We start from the raw sequence: 23315 nt of genomic DNA on the forward strand, positions 1-23315 counted from the left end.
CAGTGATGGTGAACCTTTTGAGCTCGGCGTGTCAGCATTTTGAAAAACCCTAACTTAACTCTGGTGCCGTGTCACATATAGAAATTTTTTGATATTTGCAACCATAGTAAAACAAAGACTTATATTTTTGATATTTATTTTATATATTTAAATGCCATTTAACAAAGAAAAATCAACCAAAAGAATGAGTTTGCGTGTCACCTCTGACACGTGTGTCATAGGTTCACCATCACTGTCCTAGGGCAATGGAAACTAAAGAGAAAATAAACAAATGGGACTACATTAACAAAAAAGTTTTTGCATAGCAAAGGAAACCATATTTGCTAATGTTATCACTGATAAGGATTTAATCTTCAACATTTACAGGAAACTCATACAACTTAACAAAAGGAAGATAAACAATCCAATCAAAAAATGGGCAATAGACCTAAATAGATACTTTTCGAAAGTAGACAGAAGGAAGGCCAAGAAACGTATGAAAACATGCTCAAAGTTACTAATTATACGAGAGATGCAAATCAAAACGACAATGCGGTATCATCACACACCTGTCAGAATGGCTATCATCAACAAATCAACAAACAAGTATTGGAGAGGATGCAGAGAAAAAGGAACCCTTTTGCACTGCTGGTGGGAATGCAGACTGGTGCAGCCACTGTGGAGAACAGTATGGAGTTTGCTCAAAAAACTAAAAATGGAACTCCCATTTGTCCCTGCAATCCCACTTCTAGGAATATATCCCAAGAAACCAGAAACACCAATCAGAAAGGAAATATGCACCCCTATGTTCATAGCAGCACAATTTACAATAGCTAAGATTTGGAATCAGCCTAAGTGCCCATCAGCAGATGAGTGGATTAAAAAACTTTGGCACATCTATGCAATGGAATACTATGCCGCAGTAAAAAGATTGAAAAACACACACCTATAACTGTTAAATCCAGGAATATCAACTACTTAAGGCCCAATGCACAGATTTGTGCACCAGTGGGGTCCCTCGGCCTGGCCTGCATCCTCTTGCAATCTTGGACCCCTCAGGGGATGTCTGAGAGCCAGTTTCGGCCTGATCCCCGCAGTCCAGGCTGAGGGATCCCACCAGTGCACGAATCCGTACACTGGGCCTCTAGTTTATATATATAAAACCCTAATATGAAAATAGACAAAATGGCGGGACAACAAAACAACTGGTTGCTATGATGTGCACTGACCACCAGGGAGTGCGCGTGGAACATGGCAGGCATCAGCAGCAGGCTGCAGAGTGCAGAACATGGCGGGCATTGGCTGTAGTGAGATGGTGGAGCAGGTGAGCGGGGGTGCCAGACCAAGTTGGGGCGCTGGTCGCTGTCATTGGGGCGAGCCTCTGGTGGTTACTGAATATTCTTTGCTCCTGTGTGCCACAGTCCCACTGGGCACTTGCACTCGCTGTCAGTGCTGGCCCTGCTTGCACCCACAGCCGGCGCTGGAGCCGCGGCTAGCACCCGCTGTCAGCGCCTGGGGCCAGTCCCAATCGTGTTCCTTTTACATTTTCGAAGGAAGGGTATAAATTAAGCACAGGAACATGAGTTTAGGAAGTAGTTGTCCAGTAAGACAGTGGTTGCCAACCTTTTGGACCTCACGGACCACTGGTTGGCGGCCGCTGCAAGAAGACACAGGGAAGTTGCAGGGACGACTTAGTTGGTTAGTTTAAATGGACATTTGGATGTCCGGTGGGGACTGAGAATCTGCTGACTCATGGGCTAGTACCATTTAGTAATACTTTGTATGACTTCCATTAATTATTTCAAGGGGTATGTGTGAGGAAGAGAAACTTTATTTAACCCAAAATAGAAGTCAAGTTTCTGGTTAAACTTGGTGACTTAACTTTGTGGACGAGGAAGATTTTAGGATCCAATTCTGCTTTACTTGTACCACATATTTTTAATTCATACTTATAAAAATATTCTGTGTAGGTAGTTGCTAGGTTTAATTTTCTGTGTGATTCAGAAAGGCCAATATGTTCATTTAATTATTCATTTTTAATTTGTCTTGACATTTATTGTAAAAAGAACACTAGAAAGCAAGCTTTTGAAAGGGTTAAATAAGGTTTCTTTCAGATGCCATATGGAGAACTGATTTGAGGAGGGCGAGTCAGACAACTTCTGCATTAATATATGAGAGATGATGGTGGCTTGACCAGGATTATGGCAAGGGGCAGTTGGACAGGAGTGTGTTTCCAGATATATATATTGAAGAGGTAGGATTTAGCAATGGGTTATATGTGGAGGGGATAAAGGAGAATAAATCTAAGATGAATCCCAGATTTCTAACTTGAGTAACTGGGTAGATGGTAATGCCACTTTGGAAATATGGAAGACTGTGGAAGTAGGTGAGGTATAGAAATTAAGTTTTGACCTTGGATACGTTAGGTTTAAGATGCCTGTAAGACATCCAAATAGAAATATAAAATACTCAGCTAGGTATTTACTTTGGAGCTCAAAGGAGAAGTCTCTTTTAGAGGTTTTAAGAGTGGTCAGCATGGAAATGGCATTTGGAACCATGGAAATGGAGGATATTTAGGGAGAAACAGTACCGAGAGCATCAAGGACAGAGATGAATGCGAAGACATTGCAATGGGAAGTCATGTACACAGAGGAACTGGACTGCGAAGCAACAGCTGTGAAACGGGGGAAATCCAGGAGTACATGGAACCACAAAAGCCAATAAAGTGGGATACTAGTAAGGAAAGACATTTTCAGAGATATAGACTTAGAAAGTTTATCTTTTAAGGTAATTTCCTTCCAACGAAATTACCTAAGGACATATAAGTAAAATAGGTGGTAACCAAGAAAGAGGAAGGTATAGGTTATAAAAACAGTAAAACTCAGAAATTTAGTGAAAATAATCCCCAGAATGATAGCCACATAGCAGGCTCAGGAACTGTTCACTCTGGATTAGAGTAGAGGAACTGTCCTTGAGAATAATGTAGGTGAGTGGAGTTGATTCTTAATAAATGATTCAGTAACAAGTGGGGGGAAAATATCAATAATGTGATAAATAAGGTCCATATAAGGCCAAAAGATGAAAAACTCCAGCAAAAACCAAAAGCACAAGAAAATTAATGATCCAAGTAAGTTGACTAAATGTGAGCATGAAAGAAAGTAACCAAAGAACATCAATTCTCTATGATAGAATATTTATAAGAGGTATTTGTATATTATGCAAGTCACACGCATTCAGCTCCTAGGGAGAGAGATGTAAACCAGAGAATGCATAGAAGAACTAAAAATAGCAATACATTCATCCAAATTTGGAGAGCATTGTGAGTGAATTAAATATTTCAAAACAAGGAGTCAATTGAAAATGTCTAGAATTGGAAATGATGCAAGTAATCAGCAAAAGAATTAAGAATGGAAATGATCAAACATGGTTGCCAGTGGGGCATGGACTAGAAGTGAGGAAGTGTGAGAGAGGAAGGCCTTTGCTTTCCTTTGTAAGTCTTTCTGTACTATTTTATTACTGATCCTGTATTTACATTATTAATTCGATGGGAAAGTGGTAATGGGAGATAAGTTAATGAGTTTGTACAGCACACTTTTATGTAATTGGATTATAAATTGCTGGAGAGGATGTGAGATTAAGAGTTTTGTTCTCCCTCCCTCCCTCTCTTCCTTTCTTCTTAATTTAAAATGGAAGATATTGCAGCTTAGTTATTGAAGGTGATGTTCCAGTATAGCAGTGTTTCTCAAAGTGTACTTCCCAGACCAGCAGCATCAGCATCACCTAGGAATTTGTAGAAATGCACATTCTTGGACCCCATCCCGGAACTACTGATTCAGAAATTTTGGGGGTTGGGCTCATCACTCTGTATTTTTAACAAGCCCTCCAGGTGTCTCATATGGTTTGCTAACATTTGAGAACCACTGTAGTAGAATATTATGTAATAACATTATTATTTTATAAATTTTATTAATAGTTTATATTTTCTCAATTGTACATATTTTAAGCCAACTTAAAATATTTTTCTTTGTTGCCTAGATCGGATGCTGAAACAAAAAGGGCTTTGGAAAGATTGACTGAAAAACTGAGCGAAACCCAAAAACAAGAAGTGGTGAGAACTCTTTGTTTATAAAAAGTTTTATTTCATATGCAGGTGATAGAGAGGGTGGCTGGGCTCATTGTATTCACAGTGAAATTCAGTACATTTTAACTTTTTTGGTGGTGTATGCCACTTTGTCTAATAATATATTTTATAGCTCTTACAAAATGTTTATGAATTTTCAGTATTTAAGTTTGAAATATTTACAGTGGTAGTATATTAGGGATAAAATTATCATTTGTTTTAATTGTTAGAGTTTTATTATGAATTTTAAATTGTATTGACTCAGTGATGCTTCTATAGCTGTTAAATGATATTTGAGAAACACAGAATTTTGAGTAGTGGCTCTATAGCACTCCCATTAAGTATTTCAGGTCATCGTACATAAGTGTGTGCACAATTGCTACAGAGACCTCCTTGCTGTCTGTTCTTGTTTTAGGTAGTACTGGTTGAAAATACCCCTTATTCTCAAGTTTTGTTATCTCAGACTCAGATTGTTCACATTCTCTATGCAGAGATTTCTTTTTATCAAATCACTATTCTTGGTGGAATTAAGGTTAAATTTTTAAGAACATACAGTGTCCATTTCTTTGCATCACTTCTATTTTTTTAGGAGAAAAATAACAATAGAAATTGTCACTAAATTATTGCAAATTTGTCAACCCAGGAATAATGTGCATTTATTCATTTCCCACAATACCTTTTGTTTTCCAAGACAAGAAAGATTAGCAGAATTTTTTTTCTTAACATATCTGGACGTTTCCCAGTAAAAGCAGTTAATTTTTCTCCAGTTGTTAATTGTGTTTACAATTCCTCAGATATGTTGTTTATTTTAGAGTTTGAATTTATTGGCTACATCTGCTAAGAGATGGATATGCTATATTTTCAGAGATCAACTCAGTTACTGCCCCTTTAAAAAACAAGAATAAGCACCTGGCCACATAAAAGTGCCTTCTGCCTGAGTGTTTGGTGCTAATTTCTTTGTGAAGTGCCCCAGAGAGGTGAAGACAATGCCTGTCTTCTGTTGCAGTAGACAAATCTTTGCAGCTGGTACATGATGGTATGGCACTAATGTGTGGTCAGGACATGGGATACTTAATTTTTTACATAAAGTCCTAGATTTTCCCGGGCACACCAAGGGCACCATTAATTTACACTGTACCTGTCTAAAATAGCAAAAATATCGTATACTTAAAAAAATCTGTTTTGAGATTAATGGATTGGTGCCTTTCTTAATTGCAGTGGTTCATACAGAAAGACACTTATGCATTCTCTGGTTTACATCTCTCTCCCTAGGAGCTGAATGCACACTAATAAGATAGCTCTAAGGTCCTCTCTACCTTCTTCAATGGCCGTCTCCTCTCATAAACTCCAGTGTGGGACCTGTCACTTGACAAAGGAAGCTGCTGAAGCTTTGTGTCTTTTTTCTTTTTAAATATGTTTTTATTGATTTCAGAGAGGAAGGGAGAGGGAGAGAGAGATAGAAACATCAATGATGAGACAGCATCATCTATTGGCTGCCTCCTGCAAGTCCCCTATTGGGGATTGAGCCTTGTAAGCCAGGCATGTGCCCTGACTGGGAATCAAATTGTGATCTCCTGGTTCATAGGTTGATGCTCAACCACTGAGCCACTGGCCAGGCTATGTTTCTTTTTTCTTCTTTTTAATATTTAAAATTTGGAAGTATAATGCACATACCGAAAAATACATATATCAGTGTGTAGCTGGATTAATTATTTCAAGGTGAATATACCCATGTAACCACCACTCAGATATAGAACTAGACCATCACCAGCACGCAAGAAGCTGCCTTATTTCTCCTCCCCATCACTAACTCCTTCCTTTTTAAACATGACTCTTATTTTGACTTTTAACCCTTTAGATTAATTTTGTCTCTTTTGGACTTCATATAAATGCAATCATTCAGGACATGCTTTTTTGTGTGTTTGATTTCTTTTGCTAAACATTATGATTGTGATATTTTTGGGTGTTGTGCCATGTACTTGCAGTTAGTTCATTTTTATTGCTCTTTAGTATTCCATTGTATGAATATACTGTAATATATTGTAATATTTTCTGATGGATATTGGAATTATTTCGAATTTTGGGCTGTTATGAATAATGCTACAGTGACTGATTTTATTATTTTAGAGCACCTGTGCATGCATTTCTGTTGGAACATAACATGCAGTGCAATTGCTAGGTGCCTTCCAATTTAATAGGTCCTGAAAAACAGATTTTCAAAATGGCTGCACTAATTTACACTCTTATCATCAGTGTGTGAGGATTTGTGTTGTTTCTCATCCTTTCCAACACTGATACTACTGAGTCTTTCAGTAGTAGCCATTATGTTGAGTGTTTATGGTATCTCATTATGGTTTTAATTTGCATTTTCATGATTACTAATGATAATGAGCATGTTTTTTTATGTTTGTTGGCTATTGGCTGTTGTGTTTTTGAAATGCCAATTTGCTTTTTAGCCCACTCTTTTATTGCGTTTCTTGCCTTTTTGTTATTGATTTGTGTGAGACCTTTATATATCTTATATATGAGCACTTTGTCAATTGTATGTATTGCTAAGATTGTCTCCCATTCTACAACTATTTCTTCTCATTTTTAAAACTCTCTTAATGGGATCTTCTGTTGACAGAAAATATATTTCATTCTCTGCAAAGAGAAGTTGCTTAGATAATTTGATAATTATTATGAATGAGAGGACATATTTGATTTTTGTTATAAATTAGAGACCATGGCCATCATGGATTACCTTATTGTTTGTTGTTGAGATATTTCGATGTTAAACTTCAGTGCCAGGTTTTAATCATTTCTGGCTCATCCTTACTGTTAGTGTATTATCCTTCAGGCAGGATTCCAACCCAAAGGCTAGGGGCTGGGGGCGGGGGGTGGAGTTTGACCAGGGACCCCCTTCCTTGGAAAGGCTCTCAACTTCAGTTTTTCACCTTTGACCCCACACATCTGTTAAAAACTGTTCAGCTTCTCAATGTCTCAGTTGCCTTTTCTGAAATGGGCTGTTATTTCAGGGAGAAAGTGACCCTTAAATATGGACCAACCGACCTCTCTGAGTTTCTTTTTATCTTGCATTTGGTCTCATATGTCTTTGCTTCTTTTTAGTTTTCTAGACTTAAATATATATATGTCAGAGAGGAAGGGAGAGGGAGAGAGAGAGAGAGAAACATCAATGATGAGAGAATCATTAATCAGTTGCCCCCTGCTCCATCCACCTTCCCCTCCGGGGATCGAGCCCAATACCTAGGCATGTGCCCTGATTGGGAATCTAACTGTGACCTCCTGGTTCATAGTTCGACACTTAACCATGGAGTCACACTGGCCAGGCTAGTTTTCCAGACATTTATTTAAAGTATTATTTATAGCTTTTTAAGTTATTTGCATTGGAAGGGTTGGTCTAAATTATTTAGCCTGTCATTTTTGGAAGTGAAACTCCCTCAGTCTTTTTGTATATATCAGATTTTATTACTAGATTTTCTATTTCTAATGCATAAGATTTTAGAGTTTTTCAGATGTTGTATGAGGCTTCTTTTACTTCTATATAGGTATACAACCTGTGAGCATGCTTGTAATAGGGCTTTGATCCAGACTTGAATATCCTCAGTGTTCTGCTGAGATCCTTGTAGATCTGAGAAATATGGGCATATCTAGCTGAACTGTCATGCTGTCTTTTGACATTGTCAGATATTTGGGATGGTTTTGTTATTGGAGAAATGTGTGGATAGTCTTTCTCTGTTGCAAGTGTGAGTTGGGTATCCCTATCCCCACTGAGTGCTGGGGGTTGGGTCCTTATGATGTCTTGAGAAAAAGAATTTTCTGAGACTCGCACAGGAGGATGAGTAATTTTTATTTGTGTGGAATTATATCTGTGGTTTTCCCAAGCCCCATTTCACTTAATCCAATCCTGGAAGAGGTACAGCTATGGATTCAGCAGAGCTAGAAGCAAAGCCAGTGTCCAGAGTTTCTGTTCCATGGTGGAGCTGGGTCCAATAACAGCATCAGGCTAGTTACAGGCCATTACTCCATTGTGTTGGGTCCACATGGCTGTGAGCCACGGGGGCAAATGCAGAAGCATGAGAGTTCCATAGGCCAGGAGACAAGCTTGAGGAAGCAAGAGAGCAAGAGAGAGAACTGCTTTGACTTTTAGTTGTATTTTTGAAGTGGTTGTTCGAGGCAGCAAACTCCGGCGTTAACCTATGCCGCCATCTTGGTTTCCCCAGGAAGCACAGACTTGACTGAGCATGTGTCTGTTCTTCCTCTGTCCAGTCTCTTCCCCCAGGATCTGCAGGGAACAGGCTTCCTGGCAAAGCTGCACAAATTATATGCCTATAACATTTGGCCTTCCCTTTGTTCCTTTCCTGTTATTAATAACTGGGTGCATTACAATGGTATCAGTTTGAATTTTTGAAAATACTGATTTGCATAGTGCACATTACCTTTGTTAAGTTTCACCTTTCACCATGTTAAAGAGAACCCAAAATGAACAGTTATGACTTCATTTTTTTTCTTTCATAAAGCAAATAAAGCTAACAAGTACTATTTACATAGTCTGGAGTGTGAATGTGGGCCTAAAGTGTAGCCACTGAGCTAAAAGTTAACAGCTAGCTAAATTTAGAGACAGCCTTTCATATCATCATTACCACTGATCGGAATCACTTCACATCAGTCAAAGCTATGATTGCACAACTGCAGGTCACACCTCACTATTCACAGCTCATTGTTGTAGTTGGTGTGTACTCCTTGCCAGTTTCCTCAGCTGTCACGTGTGCTCAGCTCATCAGGACATGTTCTTTTATATTGTCAGGATCTGGAGAATTGGACACACCTAACTGGGCACCCAGTTGAATTGTTCACCTGCCAGTTCCTCACATCAAGTTGTAATGTGACAGCTTGTTTGGCGCTTTCTGTAAATGTGTTCTTAGCTGTACAGAGGGCATCTGAATCATGTGGGTGCATGTCGTCCTGATTAGGAAACAATTGTCTAATGCAAAAACTTAAGTGATATTATTTGAAATTTAGGTCTTCCAAAGGCCACATGATGTTTACTTCCAATTTGTACAAGGCTTAATATAGATTTTGTGAGTTACTTATTCCAACTGAAGTCAACATTTACATTTTATAACTATTTGATGTATTGTGTTGCATTTGTGAATTCATGATAGCATACTGTCAGAAAACTTGTGGTTTTGTTATTTGAGCGTTAAATTTCTCAGAGACTGCAACTGTTTCCCCCTCCAGATTTAGGTTTAGAATAAAATTTCCAAAATGATGTACATTCATGGTAGAAAACTTTTAAATATTGTACAAATATACAAAGAAAAATGAAGGACTGCCTCTATCTCCCACCAATTTCATTTTCTGTTGGTAACCGCTGTTAATCTCATTTATTGTGCATTATTCCGAGGCTACAGTTGTTTCTCGTGCATTTTCTCAGTAACTAAAATATATCTTGAAAGTTTATAGAACACATTTTTCTTTGAGAGGCAAAAGGTATTGGTTTCTATCATACATGCCAAGATCTGATTTGTTAATCCTTTGTGAATCATAGATTTTTGTTTGTTTGTTTTTCAAGCTGCCTGTTGGAAGGGAATAGTTATTATTCATAGCATGATATTATGGAAAATATTTTATGTTAACACTTCATTGTGGTAATAAACACTTGCTATCACATGGACCTTATACCACAGAGGACATTCGTTATCTGGAATTTACCCAGTTTAGTATGATATGAGTGCATATTAAGTTTGACTATTTATGGAGGAAAAAGTCAAGTTTATTGTAGTTTCTATAGGAAGGTCACTATTTTAATTAAAAATGTAAACATGGATCCAGCTGTTTCTGGAAGAGTTGGCCATGAATTGAAGTAAGAATTCTCAACATTGTGTTTAGGATAACATGGTTTTTGTACAGATTGCAACAGCAGGATATACAACAAATACTTATTGAAATGCATTTTACAACAGCATATATTGTGAAAGATCTGAGGAATCAACGTATTGAAAAGTCAGGATCAATCCCATAAACAGAAGACCTTTGCTTTCATTTCACCTCCGCTCATTAAAGCTAGCTTTAAATGCTACTCTAATGTTTATTCTTATTATACTATTTTTATAAGTAAATATGGAGAAGTTGGACTCTTTGATATCTGAGTAATAAATTTAATTGGTTCACATGGATCTCTGATAAAAATGTACTTTTTAGTATTAGCTTTTAGTATTTTTACTTTATGTCTCAGAAATAAAAAATGAAAATGAGGAGGCATTGATGAATGCAGTCTTTAAAATAATTCATATTACTGGGAATTATTTTATCATTCCATAGTGGTAAGTATATGCTGTGTCATTAAGTACAGAGCCCATGCTCTTCTGTTTAGAGCTGTGTTTACCTGCTCTTCCTCTGGTCTGCTCAGTCTCAGAAAATGGCATTGTAATCTATCCGGTGGTCACCTAAGAGTCACTCTAGATCTTTTCCTTCATAGCACACTCCAATCCATGATAAAATTGTGCCCCTCTTATTTCTGAAATTTTTCTCTGTTCCATCTTCTTCTGTCTGATGCTTCTCTTCAGGCACCATTACTTCACTGAGTTCCCTCTCTCTCATTCTCTCTTTCCCTCTTTTCCTTTCCCCGTTCCCTCTTTTCCTTTCCCAAATCAATAAACATGTCTGAGGGTGAAGATAAAAACATTTGCATTAGTTATCTGTGGCTGCATATCAAGTTTCTCTGAGCTTACTGGCTTAAAACATTTATCATCTGACAGTTTCTGTAGGTTAGGGGTCCAGGCCTGGCTTAGCTGGCTCCTTTGGCTCCGAGTCTCTCACAGGCTACAGTCATCTCACATCTTGCCTGCAATGGATTTACTTCCTTCCTAGCTCATTCAGTTCCTTGTGGATTATTGGACTAAAATATCAGTTTGTCATGACTGGATGGTCACAGGGCCGTTTTATTTCCTTTCCACATGGCCTTCCCACAGAGCATCTCACAACACACAGCTTGTTTCATCAGAGCAAGCAAGCAAGAAGGCAGCAGAGAGGGCCAGCAAGAAGAACATGTTAGTAAGATGGAAGTCATAATTTTTTGTAACCTAATTATGGAAATGACTTCTTCTGTATTCTGTTTATCGGAAGGAAGTCACTAGAGCCAGTCTAAACTCCAGAGGAGGAAATTACACAAGTGCATGAATACCCGGAAGCAGAGACCATTGAAACCTTGTCAGAATCTGCCTAACACAAACATTATTTAAAAACTGAGAAAGAATCATCAAATGCAGTAACTCTAAATCACATATGTCCTGGCTATGGTGCTGAAGTAGATAATGTCTAAGTAATTTTAGATTTTTTTTTTCAGTATTTGGTTACTTGAACTGTTTTAATTTTGGTTAGGATGCCAATAAGCATACTCTTCTTTCCTGAAATATAGAACTCATCCAACTCATTGAATTTAATTAGAGAAATCCTAACTACTGATTCAGTGTCAGTCCTTAATAGATAGCAAGCTATTAGAAGGCAGCGTCTGTGGATGCAGCTTGAGTATTGCTCTATGCCTAGCCTCTACCTAGCATAATAGCTGGAATGAATTAGTGTTCGTGCATGCTAATGATGAATGCATGAAAGTGGACCTGGGATTACAAGATACTGCTGGAAATGAAGACTCACAGTACTGGGCTCATTTTCCTCACTGATTAGTTGTATGATCCCAGATTAATAACTTCATTAGTGATTCATGTCTTTTGATTCTACAATTTCACTTAAAGATTGTATCTTTAGTGTACAAAAATAATCTTATATAGGAGTGTTTGTCACAGTATGTTCTAGTAAAAATAAATAATTGTTATATCTTTATCAATAGGGAATTATTGTAATCAATTGTGAAGCACAGTGTACTTTTTTAAAAAAAATATTTTATTGTTTTTTTACAGAGAGGAAGGGAGAGGGACAGAGAGTTAGAAACATCGATGAGAGAGAAACATCGATCAGCTGCCTCCTGCACACCCCCTGCTGGGGATATGCCTGCAACCAAGGTACACGGCCTTGACCAGAAACTTGGGACCCTTGAGTCCGCAGGCCGACGCTCTATCCACTGAGCCAAACCGGCCAGGGCAAGAACGGTGTACTTTTAAAGAATATATAGATTTATTTGTTGTCATGGAAAGTTGTCCATGATATGTAACAGAACAAAAAAATTTACAAAACACTATGTGAAATACCCAACTTTTGTTAAAAAAAAAAATGAAATGGATATGTGTTTGACTCATCATGTACATATGCATAAAAAAATTCTGGAAGTATACAACAAGATATTTAGCAGTGTTTTCTCTTGGTGGATGGTATTAGATTATTTTTATTTTTGTTATTCTGTATTGTTTATTTTTAATTGTAATAAATATATGTAACATAAAATTTATCATTTTAGCCATTTTTAAGTATTCAGTTTAGTACATTCACAGTTGTATAATCAAATCCAGAACTCTTTTCATCTTGCAAAATTGAAATGATGCCCATTAAGTAAAAGTATCCATTCAGAACATCACAACCTTCCTAGGCATGTTGCCTCTCACAACCACCATTCTACTTTATGTATCTGACTACTCTAGACACCTCATTACTTAGCATAATGTCTTCAAAGTTCATCCATGTTATAGCATGTGTAAGAATTTTCTTCCATTTTAAGGCTGAACCATATTCCATTGTATGTATAAGCCACATTTGGTTTATCTACTTACCTGTCAATGGACACTTGGGTTGCCTCCATCTTTTGGCTATTATGAAGAATGCTGCTATGAATATGGGGGTGCAAATATCTGTTTTCAATTCTTTTGGGTATATACATAGATATGGAATTGTTGGATCATATGATAATTCTATTTTTAATTTTTTAAAAAAACACCACACTGTTTCCCATAGTGGTTTACCATTTTGCAGTCCACCAGCAGTGCAAGAGTTCCAATTTCTCCACTCTTTTTTTTTTTTTTTGGTAGCAGCCAAATAGACAAAATGTTTATTTTAGAGAGTCCTGATTAAATATATTTCAGTTTTACTTTAGTTTTTGGTATTTTCAGCTGGTTTATTTTTAGCAGATCACAGTAGACAAGATTGACAAGCTAATGAAAATCCCTTTCAATTATTTGCTGCACATAAACATCAAAACCTCCCGAGGCAGGTCATGCTTATAGATAATTAAAATGATAAAGAACTAAACAGATTAAACTGTTTATCAGAATAAGAAATGAGTAGCTTTACAAAATTGCTGTTTTTCTCTTGTTTCACCAGAGGGCACTCTTTTCTAGTTTATTGCCTTTAACTCTCACCTATTCAATTACTATTTTATGCGTTGAAAAATGTAAGTTCTTTTTTGGGATTCATGTTTGGATTATTTGGAGACTAATGATTGTTTTTAAAAATATTTTTTGTCAGTTTTTGTGTGATCTATTTTATAATTGTGTCATGAAAAAGAGCTCTACAAACAAGCCAGTTTTAAATGCTTTGGGCAGTAGTGTATCTGGCATAAATGAAAAATAGAGGTCATTTAGTCTTTTTTTCTTCTTCACCTAACAGCTCTATAATGCCAGTACTTCTGTTTGTTCGTGTTAAGGTTTCAGACCGGGTGGAGCGACGGCTGCAGGAAATAGAAAGGGAGATGCGCACAGAAAGAGAATTGGTAGAAAGACGCCAGGATCAACTGGGACTTATTTCTTTGCAGCTACAAGAGGTTTGTGAAAAATACCTTCTCAGAATGTTCGTCTTGAGCTTGGATAACTGTTTAGCTGTTGCTAAATTATTACAATTCCTTAGTTGTTGCCTGTGACAGTGTAGTTCAGTCCACATGAGAAGTATAATATGTTGGTTATAGTTTAGTGAGTGAAGACAGCCCTCTCTGTGTCAAACCCGGAATCTACTGCTTGCTAGCTATGTCACATGGGCCAGTTTCTCACTTTCACTAGGCCCGTGGAAAGTGGAAATAATTGTAATTTTACTGTATCAGATTGGTGCGAGGATAAATGAGTTAATACCAGTAAAGCACTTAACATAGTGTCTGGCCTGTGCTAAAAAAATGTTAACTGAAAGTATAATTATTCTGATTAATTTTCCTTGACATAACAGGGGTCATCAAACTGGCCACATGGACTGAATCTGGCCCATTGGCTATTTTTGTAAATAAAATTTTATTGGAACACAGCCATTCCCATTCATTTCTAATTTTTCTGGGGGTGCTTTTGTGACACAATGGATGTGTTGAGTAGCTATGAAAGAGACTAGAGGCATGACATTTGTGCACTGGGGAGAGGGAGGTGTCCCTTAGCCCGGCCTGTGCCCTCTCGCAGTCCAGAGGGATCCTTAGTGCTGCCGTGGAGGCAGGAGAGGCGCCAACCACCACCACTGTGCTCGCCAGCCGTGAGCCCAGCTTCTGGCTGAGCAGCGCTCCCCCTATGGGAGTGCATTGACCACCAGGGGCAGCTCCTGTGTTGAGCATCTGGCCCCTGGTGGTCAGTGCATGTCATAGTGACCAGTTGTTCCGCTGTTCAGTAGATTTGCATATTTGGGTTTTATTATATAGGATTTTCCAATCCCTAGATTAGACTGTCATCAAATCAATGAAAAATAGAGGTCACTTATTCTTTAGATACCATTTTATTTTGAAATGTCAGACTTATGAAGAAATTGAAAAATTAGAACAAAGAATTTCTGTATATCCTCTATCTAGATTCCCCCAATATTTAGATTTTACCAGACTAACTTCATCGTTTTTTCTACACACACACACACACACACACACACACACACACACACACACACTTTTTTGCGTTAGTTGCACACATGATATAAATATTTGATACCTAAACAATATGGTGTGTATGTTCTCTTCCTTAATCACAGGAAACTAACATTGGATCAATACTATGATGTATTCTACATGTTTTATTGAAATTGTGCCACTGATGTCCTTTTCTGGTCCAGGATACAGTTCAGAGTCACGGATAGCATTTGGCTGTCATGTCTCTTTAGTCTTCTTTAATCTGGAACAGTGTTTCAGTCTTTCATTGTCATTCACACCTCAACAACTTTGTAGAGTACTGGCCAGTTATTTTGTAGAATGTCTTTCATTTTGGGTTTGTTGATGTTTCCTCACAACCAGATTCAATACTTTTGGCAGGAAACCTAGAGTAATGGTATTGTGCTCTTCCCAGGATATCATGTCAGGAGGCACGTAATATCAATTTGTCCCATAACTGAAAATTGAACCGTTGGTTAAGGTGTTGCCTGCCAAGTTTTTTACTAAAATTACTATTATGTGTTTGTAATTATTTATTTTATGGGGAGATGCTTTGAGACTTGAAAATAGCCTAATATCATACCCATGAATTTTTGTATCTAGTGTTGATTCTTGCATGAGACACTTATTATTAAAAGTCATGCTAAATGGTGAGTTTTTTAAAAGTTCCATCATTTTGTCCACATTTATTTTTTGAAATTCTGTAGTAAGGAAAGGATTTGTCTTTTTCTTTATTCATTCATTTTTATTGATATAGATTTGTGAATTCTCATTTTATTATATTGGTTATGTTTTATTATTATAGAAAATAATTTGTCAAAATTTCCTTAAAATGTTTTTTAGATTTATACAAAAGGTATAAAAATTAGAAACAAGAAAACAAAAAGATTAAAATAAAAAGGAATTGTTTTCTTTTACTAAATGGTTTTCTCCAAAAGTGATGTTCTACAAATCCATTCATGTGTGTGTGGAAATCATTACCTTTATTAATTGACAGATTAATAGATATTTTTTAAGTAGATGTACTGCCGCTTGAAAATTAGGAACAAAAATTGCAACCCTGAAATTATATGTAAATTGATAGAAAAATCTGCTTTTGTTTTCTAAAATTCCACTTTCCTTCATTTCACAAAAGGAGGCATACACTTGTTAGTTGGTAATTACTTTGAAAAGGATACTTTGTTGAATAATTAGATACGGCATGTGGGTAGCCTTTTTTAAAAAACATTGATTTTTATACATTTATTCTCAAAGCAAATTGCATCTGGTGAGCATAAGAATAGTACTGAAGAGACAATTGCTCCTTTTGCAAGAGAAAATTAGAAAAATTTTCTGTACTTATTTTCTTCTCTCTTTGCAGAATGCCTAAAATTACAAAGAAAGAGGGGGAGTAAGATTGCTTCCCACCCCCTCTGAGAGCCTGAATATTTGCAGTATAATTGTCAATTTGACTAAAAGCTTGAGGTGTGATTTGGAATGCCATTTCTGACAATACAGTAGAGGATCACTATTGATAAGAAATGTTTAATTTCATACTTTGTCACTTTAATATACACGGTGACCTATGCGCTTATAAAAGGTGGTTTTGGATTGAATAGTGCAGGGAGGATTACTTCAGGCCGATGCATTTCCTACTCCCGGGCTAAGTGGCTCACACTCTTACGGAAAGGTCATGTTTAAGGAGAGAAATACTGCTTTCTTTTCAATATTAAAAAATACTTATGGAAATACTTATCATGTGTGATAATGGTAAGTGGTGTTGTTTGTTTCTGGCTATGGAGAGAAACTGAATCTGCACTTTTAGCTATTCAGCCTCCCTAAAATGTATAATTCAATGTTAGTGGAAGTTATGACATTTAAAAGTTGTTAAGAGATTAAGAGCAAATATTAAAAATTACAGGATGTCAGAGATTTCTAGGTATAAGGTCGTATTATAGAGAGGCTATCTATGGCTTGGGCTGAAGCCTACTTCTTTTCAGTGATCTAATGAGGCCCTTAGGTCCTCAGAGCTTTATCTGTTTCCATCTACACTAATAAAAGAGAAAGATGCAAATTGACCGTACCTTTGTGACACCCACGAGCCTTCCAGGAGTGAGTATGCAAATTAACCCAACAAAGATGGTGGGTTAATTTGCATATGCAGGCGCCGAGTGGTCAGGGGCAGGGCGGGACGCTTGCGTTATCGCCATGGCAATGACGCAGGCGTTCCACCTCGCCCTGGCCGCTCCGGGCCTCTGGGCAGCGTGCGAAGGCGGAAAGGCGGCTCCGGCTGGAGTGAAGGCGGTGCCAGCAGCTGGGGAAGGAAGGCCTATTCTTGCACGAATCTTCATGCATTGAGCCTCTAGTATAAAATAAGATTGGATGTTAGCTGTACTAGTAATTAAATTTTTAAGTGCCACAAACACAGACTTAGGAGTTAAAAACTAAGACCAAGCAACAGTCCTGGAGTTGGGGCTAATGACTGACGAAGCTGTACTGACTGAGGGCTTTAGCAGAGGCTCACTTGTAATTGTAATGGAGCCAAATTAAGAGACTCCAGCCCCCACACTAATCTCTTGAAAAGGTCTTATTTTTATCTAAAAAAGCTCCATTTTATCCTCCAAAGTCTTTAAACAAAGGAAAAATTATAGTGTTTACAAGCATCTCTGCTTTTCTTATGGTCTTTTTATTTTTCCAAGTATTTGGCAGTTGTAGAAAAATGTTATGAAATTAGGATTTGAATGTTTAAATCCTGAGGTTCAGCGTCCCTTGTGCTCAGCATTGTTTTTATCTCATGTTTTCTCACAAGACTGAGCGCCTCCAGGGCAGCACTTGGTGTCAGGCTGCTGTTACTGTGAGACTCGCTAAAAAGCTGTTAGCATTTGACTTTAGCCCAGCAACAGCAGTAGAACTAAGAAATATAGGTATGTGTGTATGTGTATATTATGTTTACATAAATTTTATTTCAGGAGGAAATGAGAACGTTCAGGATTCGCGTCCAAGAAGTAGTGAAAGAAAATAAAGAATTGCACCAACAGTTAAACCAGAATGGTACTGTTACCAGTGAGGAATGGCAAGTAGTGTTGTGTTTTTGATATTTTACTAATTAAAAACAAAAGGTAATGTGAATAAACTTTATGAAATAATTAAATATATTTTCTTTTTTTTTTTAATCTTTATTGTTCAGATTACATTTGTTCCTCTTTTTTTCCCCCCCATAACTCCCCTTCTCCCAGTTCCCGCCCCACCCTCCGCCCTCACTCCCCACCCACTGTCCTCATCCATAGGTGCACGATTTTTGTCCAGTCTCTTCCCGCATCTCTCATTCCCCTTTCCCCCCCAAGAATAGTCAGTCCATTCCCTTTCTATGTCCCTGATTCATTATAATCACCAGTTCATTCTGTACATCAGATTATTTATTCACTTGATTCTTGATGCAAATTGACCGTACCTTTGTGACACCCACTAGCCTTCCAGGAGTGAGTATGCAAATTAACCCAACAAAGATGGTGGGTTAATTTGCATATGCAGGCGCCGAGTGGTCAGGGGCAGGGCGGGACGCTTGCGTCATCGCCATGGCAATGACGCAGGCGTTCCACACCCCCCCAGCCGTTTCAGGCCTCTGGGCAACGTGGGAAGGCGGAAAGGTGGCTCTGGGCCAGAGCGAAGGTGGTGCCTGCAGCCAGGGGAAGGAAGGCCCATTCTTGCACGAATCTTCATGCATCGGGCCTCTAGTTTAATTATAAAACAATATTTATTAATCTTTGTAAATCAGATGAGGAAGAGCCGCTCTCCTTTTCTTGTATAGAGTTTTTAAGGAATTGTTAACTTTTTTCTGTTTTTTTATTTTATTTCTCTATTGGTCTGAGCAAAGGGACTCTGCGTACTCTAGAGTCAGTCCATTTCCTTTTTGAGCCTCTATTGCTTATGATGTCATGTGAATGTCAGTTTTTCATAACCCTATAAGGATTTTCACTGGCCTTCAGACTCCTCATATCACAACTTTGTTTTGGTATCTCAATATCTCTTTAGAGAGAGGAATCCTATATAATGAAGAGGTAATATGCAAATTGACCCTCGCTCCATCACACCGTCACAAGATGGCCGCGCCCACAGCGGAGGCAGGGTTCCCGTAACACAAGATGGCCGCACCCACAGTGGAGTCAGGGTTCCCATAACACAAGATGGCTGCACCCACAGCTGTTACACTTTACATATTACATATGTTGTATATGCTTATCCTATATAATAAAAATGTAATATGCAAATGAACCATCACACCATCACAAGTCAGCTGTATCCACAGTGGAGGCAGGGTTCCTATAACAAGCTGTAATGAACGATCAGCAGGGACCTGAGGCTGTGTGGCGCTGGGCCAGGCGGGGGACCTGAGGCTGCGCCCCCAGCTGGGTGGGGTTTGACGGGGGACCTCAGGCCACACACCCCCCCACCCTGGGCTGGGGGACCTGAGGCTGCACCCCCATCTGGTAGGGCTTGATGGGGGACCTCAGGCCGCACCCCCCACTCTGGTGCCGGGCTGGGGGATCTCAGGCCATGCCCCCCACCCCAGCACCGGGCCAGTGGACCTGAGGGTGCGCCAGGGGACCTGAGGCTGCACCCCCTGCCCGATGGGGCTTGATGGGGACCCTGAGGCTGCATCCCCCCACCCAGCAGGGCTTGACAGGGGACCTGAGGCTGCTCCGCCCCACCTGGCGGGGCTTGACGGGGGTGGGGCTGGCCGGGTCTGGGTCTCGTGCGATTTTGAGGTGCACGTGGGTGGGCAGGGACTTGACTCTGGGTTCCACAGTGTGCCCCAGAATCTGACAGGAGGAAGATTTTCATATACATTTTACTAATTTTCTTTCATCTCTGACACTTCTATTATAGAGAAAGGGCAAATAGCAATATTAAAATGTTTCCTCTAATTGATTCCCTTTTAATGTGTATGAATTTTGTGCACCAGGCCACTAGTGTTTTATATTAGTTTTGCAATAATATTCTTTTCATATATCTTTCAATTTTGAGTGGTTGTTCTAGTACTCTGAACTTTTACTAATGAAATTCGAATATTATTAAGCTAATAACTATCATCAACCTTTCTTTGTTGAACCATTATACAAACAATAAAGTGTTTGTTTAACATTAAGGTGCATTTATCATATTAACAGACTCCTTTTGATCACATGCTTAATAGTAAAGTAACCTTGATTAGTTAAATTTAGTGGAGTGGGTAGGAATGGTAGGTACTAGGATCATGAAAGAGGTTTTTTAAAACTCTTTTGTAGGTCCAAAATTCACATAAAATCTTAGATAAAATTTCTAACTTTTTATTGGCATTTTGGAAATTTCTGACTTGGTTTTTACTAGCTGTTTCTTGTAAATGCAATGTTATTTCTTCAACTTCAATTGAATTACTTAAAATGAAAAACAGGAGATAAGTGGTGGGTTTATGTTTGTATATGCTTTTCAGAGCATATTGAAATGCTGATTCCCTCATCTACCTCCGTCAAGAATGTTGCATATGACTTAGGGTGACTGAGATGCCTTAAAGTTTAAAGGTGCTTCATAGCTTCATAGAAAAGTCTATGAGGTAGGCGAGGCATGGAGTCTTAATAGAAGATGGTGAGATTAAGTGAGGAATTAAGTGCAGGGTAGGAGCTCAGCTCAGTGGTTTTTCAATCTGGAAAACCGGATTATGGGAGCTTCATCAATAAAATAAGGCCATTTGCAGAAAAGTTAAGGTAATTGATATTGGCTTTTTTCAATATTTTTCTTCATCTTTTGGCATCAGTACCAATTATGAAAAACCTAATAAAGAAGTGGCTATTCATTCCTTCCCAGAAATGTAACTGTGGCTCGAGACACTGAGTGAAATGGACACTTCACATAAGAAAAGCCTTGGGTACTATTTATTAATGTATTTAGTTTGGAGTCATTAAGGGAGAAGTTTCCAAGGAAGCCAAGAATGTTTTTCTAATGTCCTCTTAATAGCATTAGCATTTCCCTTGAGACTTCTGTGTCTAATCAGAGGGGATCCTAGTCAGACAAATGTTCTAAAGTGGTCTCATTAACCCCTTCTCCTGAACTTCCTTTGGTCATTACCCTACTTGGTTTGGAGATGTAGATTTTGTACTCCACTTCATTTACCTTTCCAGGGCTGAATTGGAAAACTTTTGCTTGGCCATTCACTTTACCCTCTTCTTTGTTCCCATAGTCAATGCTCTTGTTTTTTAGTTATCCCCCACATTTTCAGATATTTATTTCATAACACAAGCCTCCCTTTCCCCACTGATATTTTTAGATATCTTTTATTTTTATTTTTTGTTGATCCTTTTTAGTGTATATTTTTCCATCAATTTTTACAGAGAGTGGAAGATGGGGGGTGGGGGAGACAGAGACAGAGAAACATCCATGTGCGAGACACATTGATTGGGGCCAGGAATCAAGCCTCCAACCCAAGTATGTGCCCTTGACCAGAATTAAACCCTGGACCCCTTCAGTCCATGGGCCGACACTGTGTCTACTGAGCCAAACCAGCTAAGGCTAGATAACTTTTATATAAATGCCCATTGAATTGCCCTCACATTGACCATCTCAATAGCCTCCTTGGGTTTTGAGAAAAGAGAGGTGGAATTTACAAGTAAATGAGAGTTTAAAAATAAAACAGAAATTCTGTGGAAAGCACAAGGAAAGCTCATTATTTTCCTACTCCTTAGGACATGAGCTCTAGAACTCAACCCTTTGTCAGGCCCCAGTGACCAGGTGTGTAGTAGGCCGAGAGGAACACAGGCGCTGAGGCACTGGGTATCACAGTAGGACAGCCACACAGGTGCTGCTCTGAAGGAAAATGTGTGCATGAGGAGAACATTTCTTCAGGATAAGTCTGGGCCTTATTTTGAGCTACATTTTTTTATTCTTTTAGTAATTCCCATGCCATCGATTACTTTTTTTCCTTTTGCAAAGATGGCTTTTTTCCTCCTCATTGTTCAGTTTTTAGAAAGTGATAATTATATGAAGTTTTTTGTCTTAGGTTGTTACTGTTACCATATCTTGATGTGTTATCTCTTTTAATTGTACTCGTTTTGAGCATTTTGCATTTCTAGCATTTAACACAATTTGTACTTAGTAAATATTTGCTTAATGCATTAAGTAGTAACCATATTAATACATTGTTTTGATCCAATGTAAAAAGTATTTATTCACATATAATTTAATTAAATGCATAACTAAATGTGGTCATATCACAAATGATCAGACAAGCATTCTCTTTTTTAATGTATCTTTATTATTTACTTGGCTCATTTTTTCCTTCCCCTGTGCTCTCTCATCAACATTCCCCCTGCTACCTAAAAAAGAAAAAAGTGTAAATATCCTGGGATATTTTTCCTTGTGCTCTAAATTATCCTGGACAGACATATATGGACTATATACACCTTTGCATACATAGGTGTTTTTTTTTAATCCTTACCCAAGAATATTTTTCTATTGATTTTTAGAGAGGATGGAAGAGAAGTGAAAGATAGAGAGAAATGTCTATGTGAGAGAAACACATTGATTGGTTGCTTCCTGCACGAGCCCCAATAAGGGCCCAGGCTGGGGAGGAGCCTGCAACCATATATGCCCCTGACCGGAATCGAACCTGGGGTCCTTTGGTCCACAGACTGAAGCTCTATCCACTGAACCAAACTGGCTAGGACTGTGGGGTTTTTTTGTTTGTTATTTTTAAGCGGGAGAAAGTGAGGAGGGAAGCAGGGAGAGAAGGAGGGAGGGAGAGAGAGAAACATCAATTTGTTGTTCTACTTATTTATGTATTCATTGGTTGATTCTTGTATGTGCTCTGGCTGGGATTGAACTTGCAACCTTGGCATATGCAGACTATACTCTAACCCAGTGGTCGGCAAACCAGGGCTCGTGAGCCACATGCGGCTCTTTGGCCCCTTGAATGTGGCTCTTTCACAAAATACCACGTGCGGTATTTTAAATATGAGGGAAGCTTTTCTCAACAGGTTTCAGGAATTCAGAAACAGCAAAGCGACGCTAGCCTTTGTTAAAAAACCTCTCAATGCTACTGTAACAGAATTAAAATTGTCTCCCTTTAATATTGACATTGGCAACTTTGAAATGCAGTTGCTGGATTTAAAAAACAAAGAACTGTGGAGCTCGAAATTTGAATGTCTTTGTGCTGATACAGAAATATTGGAGAAAAACAAATGTGAACTTAGTTCACAGCACAAGTGGTCTGCTTTGAAAGACCTGGAGAAGGAAGATATGTTGATTTTTAACACCTGGAATAGTATTCCTGACTCATATAATCAACTGAAAAAACTAGCGTTTGCTGTTCTTTCCTTATTCGGGTCTACATATTTATGCGAACAATCATTTTCAAGCATGAACCTTATCAAGAGTAAATTGAGAAGTCGTCTTATTGATGAGAACCTGGAATCGTGCCTAAAATTAAAAACAACA

At 38.3% G+C, this 23315-nt stretch overlaps 1 protein-coding gene across 7 annotated transcripts in view; it reads left to right on the forward strand.

Moving 5' to 3' along the window:
* Positions 1–23315, forward strand: part of CEP128 (centrosomal protein 128kDa) — a 342764-nt gene that overhangs the window by 38781 nt on the left and 280668 nt on the right. For all 7 annotated transcript variants that reach the window (XM_005860142.2, XM_014534684.1, XM_014534685.1 and 4 more), the window contains 2 exons: positions 4015–4087; positions 13692–13808. In XM_005860142.2, the coding sequence (XP_005860204.2) occupies positions 4015–4087; positions 13692–13808 (190 nt within the window). The remainder of the gene's footprint in view (positions 1–4014; positions 4088–13691; positions 13809–23315) is intronic.

Source organism: Myotis brandtii, unplaced genomic scaffold (assembly GCF_000412655.1).
Source record: "Myotis brandtii unplaced genomic scaffold, ASM41265v1 scaffold132, whole genome shotgun sequence".
NCBI classification, from domain to species: Eukaryota; Metazoa; Chordata; class Mammalia; order Chiroptera; family Vespertilionidae; genus Myotis; species Myotis brandtii.